Here is a 12,495-nt window from a genome sequence, read left to right as displayed (position 1 = left end):
GTCAAAAGACCCTGTAGATGAAGGTGTCATAGTAGAGAGAGAAAAGACACTATGATACAAACACACAGTTCAACTCTTGAACAACTTTTCTTGGCTCATAAAATGAATTTACTTTCAGATCAAGTTTTATCAGCCTGTAATCCTACAGTTTTTAATTTCTACAATTATCTAAGAACACATCCTCTTTTGCTGAGACGTCATTTTGGATCATCTGATACATTTTCCACACATATGAGTCTAACAGGAAAAAGTGGACTGGCAGGAACAATTAATTTAAGTGAAAGACGATTATTTTTTACTACTGCCAGTGCTCATTTAAAAGCTGGCTGCCCGATGTTGGCTTTGGAAGTATTATCAAAGATGCCTAAAGTCATCAAGAAAACAAGACCTTTTTGTAGAGCTTCTAGTTTTCTGGATACTAGTAAAGACAGTTCTCCTTCTTCTCCATTAAAGTTGGATGCAAGGGAAGATAAGTCTTCTGCCATTGATTGGTCACAGTCACTGATAAATGGTTTTGGATCTTCTTCAGAGGGTTCCTCAGAGAAGCAATCAAACTCTACTCTTTCTTTTGACTGGAGCCAACCAAGTGTTGTGTTTCAGGATGACTCTTTAGAGTTAAAATGGGACAGTGATAATGATGAAGAAAATGAGGATGTCCCTATTTCAATGAAAGAACTAAAACCTTTACAGAGAAAAACAGATAAAAAGTTAGATGATGTAAGTTCTAACTACACAGAATCTTTCAGCACACTAGATGAAAATGACCTTATATATCCATCAGAAGATATAATTGCAGTTCAATTAAAATTTAGAGCATGTTTAAAGATTCTCACAGTAGAACTTCGTACTTTATCTACCGGCTATGAAATAGATGGTGGAAAATTGCGTTACCAACTATACCACTGGCTTGAAAAAGAGGTGATAGCTCTTCAGAGGACTTGTGACTTTTGCTCAGATGCTGAAGAACTACAGTCTGCATTTGGCAGAAATGAAGGTGAATTTGGATTAAATGAGGATGCTGAAGATTTGCCTCATCAAATGAAAGTGAAACAACTGAGAGAAAATTTTCAGGAAAAAAGACAGTGGCTCTTGAAGTATCAGTCACTTTTGAGAATGTTTCTTAGTTACTGCATACTTCATGGATCCCATGGTGGGGGTCTTGCATCTGTAAGAATGGAATTGATTTTGCTTTTGCAAGAATCTCAGCAGGTATGTAATTTACTTGATAGTCAAAAATAGTACATGTCTAAATCTGTTTTTGGTGTTGCTTTTCTGGTTTTGAATACTAAGACTTGATTTTCTTCATTACAGTCGCTTTAGGGAATGCTCCCTTTTGTGTGGTCCTTCATATTATGAATTAGTAAAGTTGGGTATTTATAGTAGTTTCAGGCAATTCAGTATCAGGCCTTATGACCTGCTTAATTCACACTCCAAAGTGTTGTCTGAATGCCTTGTAGGGTGACAGACTTCTTATTGCAAGAGGATATTGTCTTGTTTTTGTTTTCCTTCTCTGTCCGCCCTCAAATGCCTTTTTTTTTTTTTTTTTTTTTTTTTTTTTTTTTTTTTGAGATGGAGTCTCGCTCTGTTGCCCAGGCTGGAGTGCAGTGGCACTGTCTCGGCTCACTGCAAGCTCCGCCTCCCGGGTACAGGCCATTCTCCTGCCTCAGCCTCCTGAGTACCTGGGACTACAGGCACTCGCCACCAAGCCCAGCTAATTTTTTGTATTTTTAGTAGAGACAGGGTTTCACCATGTTAGCCAGGATGATCGCGATCTCCTGACCTCATGATTTGCCTGCCTCGGCCTCCCAAAGTGCTGGGATTACAGGCATGAGCCACTGCGCCTGGCCAATGTCTTATTTTTAAATATGATTGTTGGAATGCAGACTTCTTCACATCCCTTCTAACTCTTAAGTTTCTGTTATGCTTTTATTTTTTAATTGTTTTGAAGTGTTTTAGAGAGCCCTTGATTTACTGAAGTAATGGTTTGTAACTATAAATAGTTGGTTAACGTTTTATCCCTCTTTGTTTTTAAGGAAACGTCAGAACCGCTATTTTCTAGCCCTCTGTCAGAGCAAACCTCAGTGCCTCTCCTCTTTGCTTGTACAGCCAATGCCAAAACAGTAGTTGCCAATCCATTATTGCACCTTAGTAATCTAACACATGATATTCTCCATGCCATAATAAACTTTGATTCACCACCCCACCCTGATATCCAAAGCAATAAAGTAAGTATGCTTGGTTTCAAGCTTTTAATTCATCTATACAGTGATAGAACTGCAAGATAAATATTAAGGGTTTTTTTTTTTTTTTTTAAGTAATTTTAAACATCAGACTAAGCATAGCAATTGTTACCTTATCAAGTTTATGTTGATTCCTATTAAAGAAATCTTCTGGTTGTAGACTGGCTTATCTTACTCATGTTACTTATACCCAATAGAGTTCTTGAATTTTTTTTTTTATCACAATGCTTATTTAGTCTAGCTGCTTTGAGAAAAATAGGTGAATATGAGTGATTCCTTTAGTAGTACATTTAACCAAAAAGCTCATTGTTTTTTAAATATAGAAATTTAATATTTTAATGTAAAGGCACTAGTATGCAAATGAAGTTTTCCCTTATTAATATTAAATAAATCCACATTTTAGGGATAATGTGAACTATTTGCCCCCATTATTCCTCTAGGGTAGGCAGTACTTTGTGAACCAGCTACAACAGAATCACCTGCAGTGCTTGTTAAAAGTCTGGATTCTCAAGTTCACTCCAAACTTATTGAATCAGTCTGTGAGAGTATGTCCCAGGAATGTATATTTTTAAAGATGCTCCTTGTGTGATACTAATGCATGCAACTAATTATATTGTTATAGTTAATTGTCTAATCCACCAAAGCATCCTATTCATTGTTACTCTATCTGCTGTTAATGTCGCATTTTATCTTTACTTTCCAGACATATTGAAATTTTTTGAAGTATAACTGACATTGACTATTTTCATACATCCCTAGAGTTGTTTTTGAGTGTTTGTTTGTTTTTTTAATAGACTATCATGTAGCTCTCATCCACCTCACAGGTTATATCACACTAATTTGATCTTCTGTTTGCCTGATGGTGGACTCTCCTACAATTTTACCCTCTTTAGTTACCTTAATCTTTGCAATTGAATTTCACTACTTATTTTTCTGTACTGCTCTGTAGTATAAATGCCCATAGCGCTTATTATACAGTTTGGAATTTAATTTCTTTCAGATTGTGCTCATTTTAGCCAAATTATATTTCATATTTAAAACTCAAATTATAGCATACCTGTGGTGTATCAGTTAGCTTTTGCTGCTTAAGAACTGTCCTGAGGCCAGTGTGGTGGTTCATGCCTCTAATACCAGCACTTTGGGAGGCCAAGGTGGGCAGATCACCTGAGGTCAGGAATTGGAGACCAGCCTGACCAACATGGAGAAACCTTGTCTCTACTGAAAATACAAAAAATTAGCCGGGCATAGTGGCACATGCCTATAATCCCAGCTACTCGGGAGGCTGAAGCAGGAGAATTGCTTGAACCCGGGAGGCAGAGGTTGCGGTGAGCCAATATCGCACCTTTGCACTCCAACCTGGGCAACAAGAACAAAACTCTGCGCCCACCCACCACCCCCACAAAAAAAAAAAACCTGTCCTGAAACATTTGTGGCTTAAAAAGCCATCATTTATTTTGCTCATGATTCTGTGGGTTGGTTCATTAGTTCTTTGGTTTGGGCCAGCTGTACTAATGTCTGGACTCTCTCATTCATCTTTGGTCAGCTGGTGGGTTAATTGGGTTCTAGATGATTTAAGATGGTATCATTTACATTTCCGGTGGTTGGCACATGTTGACAGCACTGACAGGAGAATCTGAGTCATATATATCTCATCCTTCAGCAGGCAAGCCTAATATATTGGTCTGGGTTCACCAAAGAAACAGAATCAGTATGTATGTGTATGTATATAGTGAGAGATTTATTATAAGGAATTGGTTTATGTGGTTTTGGAGGCTGAAAAGTCCCAAGATCTGCAGTTGGCAAGTTGGAGACCCAGGAGAGCTGAAGGTGTAGTTCCAGTCCAAATCAGAAGGCCTGAGAACCAAGAGAGCTATGATTTAAGTTCAGGTCAGAAAGTCAGCAGGCTGAAGACCCAAAAAGAGTTGATGTTTTAGTTCAAGTCTAAAGACAGGAAAAACAATGTCCCAGCTCAGTGCTGTTAGACGCGAGTTACTCAGCCTTTTTGTTCTTTTCAGGTCTTGTCAGTTGAGTCTACTCACATTACAGAGCACAATCTGCTTTAATCAGTCTGATTCAAATGTTTGTCTCACCTGAAAACATCTCACAGACACCCAAAATAATGTTCGATCAAATGTCTGTGCACCCCATGGCCCAGTCACACCTAGATTTTTTTCACGTGGTGGTTTCAGGGGTTCAAGAGCAGCAAGAATATAATTTGCAAGGCCTTTGAGGTGTAGATTCAGAACTCACACTTTACTTCTGTTGGGTCCTCTTGGTCGAACAAGTCAAGCCCAGCTCAGATACAGTAAGTGGAGAAGTAGGTCCAATTCTCTCTTGCAGAAGCTGCAAAATATTGTGATCATTTTTGCAAGTCCCATACATAGTTTTTGTCATCTTCAATTTTATATTATCTTTTAATTCATACCACGTTTTATTGACATTTCAAGGAAAATTTGGCAATTCGATTTGATATGTCATTCTCCATTTTTATCTACAAAAAGACTGGCATACTTCACAATCAGAATATTCTAGTCTAGTTTGCTTTCTTACCTAGCTGAAACTTCTCCTTCATCCTCAGTTCTACCTAATGTGACGGCCCTTGCCATGCCATGTTTAGAGTCTTCTCTTCCTTAAAACAAATGCCTGACTTCACTGCCTTTCATACCTTATATCCTTTCTCTTTTCTCTAGTTTCACTCTCTTCAAATTGTTTTCTAAGGTAACTAGAATATGTGGTAGCATATTCTTCAGTGACCTGTCCATTGGTGAACTGTCAGTTATCAGACTGTCTCTTCGTATTTTGGTTGAGGAAAAAGCATGAGTGTTGGAGGGCTTACTTTAATACATGGTTCATGCTCTACTGGAGAGCTGACATCTGTTCCCCTTTGCTCTAGAAAAAGAAATTAGGCAGCAAATGTGTGTTTTATAATTTCTGCTAAAGGCTTCAGTGTGTTTTGTTTAAATTTTCTGTAGTGAGACTCATGTAGATAAAAATTAGTGTTACAGAAAAAATGGAAATAGTTTATGAAGGCAAAGAATCAAAAATTTTTTCATTCTTTTAAGAATGCTGATTATAGTAGGTCTTGAAAAAAAAAATCTGTACTTTAAAAAGGTTATACTTAATTTTGTTTTTGTTTTCCAGGTATATGTAATGCATACTTTAGCAGCCTCACTTTCTGCTTGTATTTATCAGTGCCTTTGTGGTAGTCATAACTACAGGTAACTATCTTTTTATGAAATTTAAGAATGCTTACAGTAAGCAATGCGGTTTCATATTTTGTATGTTAGTGATTTAGAACTATATAAAACAGTCTATTTTAAATAATGCAAACAGCGTATGGTTGAGGTTTTGAGTACTTTTTGTTCATCTTTGAAATTTTTATGGCAAATGAATCTCAAACCTTTATTCAGTATAACTTATTTAGCAGCCTATTACTGATCACTGCCTTATGTCAGACATTGTGATTGGCACTGAGAATTTTAATGCAAATAATAAAATAAGGTCTATTTCTTAGGGTCAGTCTAGTTAGAGACAAACATGTGAGCTGATAAATGGCATAGTACTAAAATGGTAACTACAATAAAACGGTAGATAGTAAAAGGCTCAGGGAGCACAGGGGAGGGAGTAATTTGGAATTGAGAAAATTTTACCAAATAATTGATGTATGGGATATTTCTCTGTATTTCTCTTTATGTTACAAAGTTTTACTGTAATTTATCTAGGCTTTAAAAAAATAGTTTGTTACCCTCTGGGGTCTTTCTGTATCTATCTTTAGTTCTTTGAAATACTCTATTTCTTCAAATATTGTCTCATCTCTTTTCTATCTTTCCTGTTAAACAGATATTGCAACTTCTGGGTCAATTCTTAATGTTCTTTTAACTTTCCCATCCTATGTTCCTTTTCTTTATCTCTTTTTGTTTCATTTCAGGATAAATTCTAGCTTCATTTTCCAAACACGGATTCATTATTCAGCAATGTCCTGTCTTATTTAGCAAGAATTTATATTTTAGAAATACTGTTTTTTGTTTTCAAGATGTCGTTGAATTTAATAGTTGCTTCTGTTTCTATAACATTTCTTGATTTAAAAAATTTTTTTGAGTATGAAGTACTTTAATTTACTGATAAATTGGGTTTCTTAGGTGAAGATCTTTTGTTGAGTTTGTTATTTCTTACATGGTGTCAGCCTTATTGATTTTTGGTTGTCTATCAATTTTGTTTTTGAATTTTCTGTGGGTAGCCTTACTTACTGCCCTGGTTGTGTATTTCCCAAGGTAGCTTCAACTTGATTTCGTTAACGCTGATCCTTCAGTAATTCAGTTTCTTATTATTTAGACTTTATTTTCATTAACTTCTTTTTATCTTTCCTATCTATGATTTCTATAGGAATGAGGGAGGTTTTTTTTGTTGTTACTCTGCCATCTTAAAACTGGAAAGTAAAGAGAAACTACAAAGGCATCACAATATTATAGCCAATGAGATTTGCCAATCATAACACATTTACACCAATAAATGTTCTATATTTAAGTATTATATTAATGTACTTAATGTATGATGTAGGCATTTCTAAAGGACTTAACATAATTCCTTATACCATTTTCTGTCAGAATTATTTCATAGTGTATGTCAAGCTGCAAATTTTTTTGTTCATTCATCTGTTAGTCTTCGCTTTGCATCTTTTACTTGGGGAAGCTTATTCTGAATTCTCAAATTGTGTGAAATACTCCTCTATTTTGCCTTGATAGCATCGTATGCATAGGTTTCATCTTTTAAGAGCAGTATGATAACATTATTTGTGTTTTGTTCCCCTATTAGAGTGAATTTTATAGGGACAGAAACATTGTTATTCCTTATATGCCTAGTACCTGCTACAGTGCCTGATGTAGGGTAGACTAGCCATTATACATAAAAGGGAGCCTAAAGTGACTTCATTTTCAACCAGATAACTATGTTTTTAAGTCAAATATGTAAGCTTGCTACTTGTGGTACATAGCAATTTAGTTTTCTCGTTTGTACTTACTCTGTCTCTTAAAATGTGTTTTAATTTAGAAAATGTGTATATTTACACTTAAAGAATACTTTGTTTTCATATAGCACTAGACTGTACAGTATAGTACTTAGGTGTACTAGCAGTATAATCAATAAACAGAAATTGATAGTCTTGAAATTAGATCTGAAACATGAAAATATTATATACAGTTTATAGATTTAAATATTGTTTTCTTCTCTTAGCTCATTTCAAACAAATCAGTTTACTGGAATGGTATATCAGACAGTACTGCTTCCTCATCGACATTCTTTGAAAACAGGAAGCTTAGATGAAGCAATAACTCCCAATACATCACCAGCTCAGTGGCCAGGTATAATTTTTATGTGTAGATCATTTTTTTCTTAGTCTTGTTTATAGTCTTAGATAAGTAAAAAGATGATTTTAGTTTTGCCGCTTGATAATCATTATTAAATATTGTTAGAATTGATACCAGTTCAGTATTCACCACTCATTCTGAATTATACAGTTACTTAACATTAGTATTCCCTTGATCATTATACTAATATGACTCAAATGTTTTGTAATACCGTTTTTTAAATCATTTTGCTTTTGTCATACTGGAAAAACATGTCTATGAAATTTTATCTATCAGATCTCAGTCATTAAAGATTTTAATGTTTAATGTTAAAGATTTTTAATGTTTCTCTCAAATAGCCCATTTGTGCATTAACTGTAATAACTGCTACTACTCTATGAATCTAGGGAAGAACATACAGTATTAAATCCTGATACAATACATTTTTTCCTAAAATTAGGAAAATATAGTTAATTTATAATTTTAAAAATTTATGGTCAGTGACAGCTATGTTTGTTTGTTGTTCTAGGAATAACTTGTCTAATTCGACTTTTGAATTCTTCTGGCGAGGAAGCCCAGTCAGGGCTTACCGTCTTGCTCTGTGAAATTCTCACAGCAGTGTATCTTAGTCTCTTCATCCATGGCCTGGCCACACATTCAAGTAATGAGCTATTTCGGATTGTGGCCCATCCTCTAAATGAAAAAATGTGGTCCGCTGTATTTGGTGGAGGTGCACATGTTCCTAGCAAAGAACAGACACATTCAAAAGCTTTACCTGGTGAGTTAAAAAAAAATTTTTTAAGACTGAAGCTTTATTTATCTGAGTGATATCATTCTCAAATGTAATTACATTTTAATTTTGTTATAGAAAGTTCTTGTTACAGACCATTTGTGAAAGCATGAACAAATAGTTATATGGTGAAATGCAATATTAAAGTTTCTGGTGCAGTTTTTAATCTTTAAGATATTCCTGTACCAACAATTAGAATGATGATCTTATGTAAATTTATTAAATATTTTACTATTGAAACTTTCATCTGTTTTGAAACACACTGTAATATTGGTTTTTGTTCTATCCCAAATACAGATTCTTTCTTCTTTCTTTGGCAGGAAGGCACTTTGCTATGCCTAGCCCCCACCAGGTAGTGGTATTCTCCATGGAATGTGTGGGCTTTTCCAAAGCTCTTTCAGCCATCAGTTCTCATAGCCCTCCCAGTCTTGCAGGCAAGATATGAGCTTTAGAAATAGGCTTTTATCATTCAGCTTGCTTTGTGTTGTTTTGAGGGGCTGGGGTACAGTGGGCCAGTTTTATTTTGTTTGGCATTTATAGAAAATTGAGAAGTTTCCTTTGATCAAGCCATATTTTTGATTTAAAACAATGATTAGCAGTTTAGAAAACTCTCTCTGCTATTTTATTCTGCTTTTAAATTCTTTGTTTTTTATATCTCTGACCCTTAGACTTTAACATTTTAAAATGTGTAAAAATGAAACACTTTCAGTGCTAATCATAGAAAATCAGACTATGGCTTGAAATGACTAGAAAAACATTTCAAATTAGGCTGCTTTATGATTTGCGTAGTATGATTCCGGCCATTAGAGTTTTTGGATTTCTAAGTGTTCATGATGAAAAGTAAATATTTTAAGTGAATATTTAAGTGATTTAAGTGATGAAAAGTTAATATTTTTTTCTAAGTGAAAAGTAAATATTTTAAACAATTATATCCCCTTTTAAAAACTTTCTAATGTTAAAATTGTATTTTTTTTCATGTGTTAGCCCATGTGTGATAATCTTGGTTTTTCAATTGTGGAGGGTATGAGGAGTAGATTTATTTTTAATATATAGTACCTGAAAACTTATTTCATTCTATACTGATGTTGAATAAATTGAAAATGTTAAATGTTTTTCCAAAAAAAAGCCCTATGTGTATATTTAAGAGAGAAACTCAGCAAAATGATTTATCTCTTCATGAATTTTCATTCACTTCTTCCCTTGACGTTTACACTGAACATATGCTTGGACATATAGGTGTATGTGGGCTTGGATATATATGTTTTGGGAGGTCAAGCAGTTGGTGAGGGACATGAGAGAATAAGAAAAACTTGAATTCTGCTTCATTATTTAGGAGAAAATTATTGCCAAAATCTATACGATGATTGATGAATATTCTTTGAATGAAGCTATATTAAAAAGAAGTTAGAAAAGTTACTATCTTGTTAAAATATTTAAAAGTTAGTAGCAATGTTGGCATAAATTATACTTTTCAAAAGCAGTTTCCACTAAGCTGTGGCCCTGCATGACTATATAGCAAAAAATCATGATGGCCTAGCTTCTACTTCCTCTCCTTAATTGAAATTCTTTCTTCAGTTACCTAGGACTCTCATACTTTCTAGTCTGGGTCCTGCCTCTTTCTTCCACCAAGAAAAAACAGGCAGGAATTCCTTTATGTATAATACTTACCATGAGGCAAATTCAGTTTATAGCTTAGAGCAGAGTTCAATCAGCTTTTTCTGTAAAAAAGCAAATATATATTTTAGATTTTGGAGTCCATTTGGTATCTCACAACTATTTAGTTCTGCCCTTGTAGCACAAAAGCAACCATAGACCATTTGTAAACAGATGAGTATAGCTGTGTTCTAATAAAACATTATTTATCTGTTGGATTGCAATTTGCCAACCCCTGCTTTACAAGTAGAAACACTTTATTATTGCTCTATTTGGAATAGAATATTTGCCTTCCCTGTTAAAGGAATTTCAGGTTTTAAGAACAACTAAAGTTAATGTTTTGGGACATAGAGTTCACCATGAGTCTCTTAAAGTATTTGACCTAACCACAAATTGTACTTATGAAATAGTATAAATGGCATCAGAGGGATAATTTATAATCTTCCCTGCCATGGCCCTTAGCATCCTTGAACAAATCTAGGGGCTAATACAGTTTTTGCTGTTGTAAAATTTTGAATATGTAGAATGCTAACATGACTTCTCCAGAAGCCTGATACCATCCTGCCTAGTACTCATCCACCTATCACACTTCACTTACTACTTTGATGACAGTTTTCTCTCTCTGGTCCCTGCCATTTGCCTTAAATTAAACTTATTTACTTCTTCTTTTTCTTCTTATGCATGTCAGATTTCATATGCAAATTTATCTTATTTGCCAAATTTACCTTTGCTTATTAAAATATTAAGTATTTTTAGTTTTTGTAACATTCCTTTTCTGTTTTTTAAAAAGTTGCTTATTGTGCTTTTTGTATAGATTTTTTTTTAAAGACTAATTTCACATGAAATTTGCCTTGGACTGTATTTATACTTGAGATATCTGAATTCAATTAAGGAAAAACTTTCAAAGTCAAGGGAAGTAAGATCCACAGCTCTGTTGAGTTTAATTTTAAATTAAAAATTGGTAAATTAATTTTGACTATGTTTTTAATATGTTCTGAGAAAAATTCATTTGTTAAGACTGTGATCTTGTTGATGTAAAATGTTTAAAAAGGGGTAAATTATTGCTAAGGAATGTCCAGATATCCAAAAGGAAAATGAAAAATCCGTTCTTATTAACTAGCCATCAGGTCTCAATTTCTTCCATTTTCCTGAGCACAGATGTATGTAAAGAACCTGACTGAAAGTCCAGGTTGATCTTTGTATAAGGTTGGTGCAAAAGCAATGGCAAAAACCACAGTTACTTTTGCACCAATCTTATTAACCCCTCTAGTTGTTGGTTGTAGGCAAAAATACCATTACATAAATTATTTTGGGGAGCCATTATAAGTCCGTCATAAGCTGTATCCTACCACTTATTTAACCCCAAGTAAAAAATAAAGTGACCTAAAATTTAATCTGCATCTATATGTTTTGCCTCAATCAATAATAAGGAATACTGAAAACATATTGTTCACTTAGTGGTAGGGCTGGATAGAGTCATATCCAGGTTATATGGTGCTCATCTGTCCTTGAGTACCCAGAAAGTATTCTAAATACAATCATGGAAGTAACTGAAGAAGTACTTAAAGAAAACATGAATGGTACAATTTGTCCATTTGCTAACCAGAAAAAAAGGAATATATTCACTGAATAATGAAAACTAAAGGCCTGCTGGTTTCAAAGCTGATCTAATTGGAAAAGGAGCAGTAAGGCTGGGTGTGATGGCTCACGCCTGTAATCCCAGCATTCTGGGAGGTGTAGGTGGGCAGATCAGCTAGGTCAGGAGTTTGAGACCAGCCTGACCAACAAGGTGAAACACTGTCTCTACAAAAATTAGCCGGGTGTGGTGGCGCACGCCTATAGACCAACCTACTCGGGAGGCTAAGGCAGGAGGATCGCTTGAACCTGGGAGGTGGAGGTTGCAGTGAGCTGAGATTGTGCCACTGCACTCCAGCCTGGGCAACAGAGCAAGACTCCATCTCAAAAAAGAAAAGAAAAGGAGCAGGAAGAAAGAGAAAGGGAAAGAAGCGAAGGTCCTATGGAGTAGGGATCCACTGAAAACTAGAGAGAGAAAATTTCAGAACAGAAAGTCAATCAAGACAAGGAACTACTAGCAGCATTGGCTTTTAATATAAAGTTCAGAAATCTCAGTTTTTCAAAGGCATTATTATGTTGCCCTGAAAACTTACCGAGGCAGGACAGCAACCTGATAAATTTTAGGTTGTAGGTAAGCAGTTCTGTGTGTTTGGATTACTGCTAATCGTAATTATGATGTCCCAAGAGTCTAATTGCATTAAGTAATGTTCAATATACGTTGTTGACCAAGGGAATAAAACAGTGTATTTTAGAAAAGTCAACTTGAATCCAGTTAAAATTAATGTATATTTAAAATTTTTTATCTTTTATGTTTGGCCAATAAAAGCTGATAAATCTAGAATATTTCATCTTCCTGACTACTCAAACCAGTGTCAAAGCATTGTATATTGAAGAT

General features: G+C 34.7%; 1 protein-coding gene across 5 annotated transcripts in view; it reads left to right on the top strand.

The window, feature by feature from the left end:
* DMXL1 (Dmx like 1) overlaps positions 1-12,495 on the top strand; it is a 181,779-nt gene that overhangs the window by 103,238 nt on the left and 66,046 nt on the right. For all 5 annotated transcript variants that reach the window (XM_038008726.2, XM_038008720.2, XM_008014213.3 and 2 more), the window contains 5 exons: positions 119-1,209; positions 2,034-2,225; positions 5,382-5,458; positions 7,470-7,597; positions 8,112-8,360. In XM_038008726.2, the coding sequence (XP_037864654.2) occupies positions 119-1,209; positions 2,034-2,225; positions 5,382-5,458; positions 7,470-7,597; positions 8,112-8,360 (1,737 nt within the window). The remainder of the gene's footprint in view (positions 1-118; positions 1,210-2,033; positions 2,226-5,381; positions 5,459-7,469; positions 7,598-8,111; positions 8,361-12,495) is intronic.

Source organism: Chlorocebus sabaeus, chromosome 23 (genome assembly GCF_047675955.1).
Source record: "Chlorocebus sabaeus isolate Y175 chromosome 23, mChlSab1.0.hap1, whole genome shotgun sequence".
NCBI classification, from domain to species: domain Eukaryota; kingdom Metazoa; phylum Chordata; class Mammalia; order Primates; family Cercopithecidae; genus Chlorocebus; species Chlorocebus sabaeus.
Note: the sequence above shows the minus strand (reverse complement) of the source record. Positions and strands in the feature narration are given on the sequence as shown.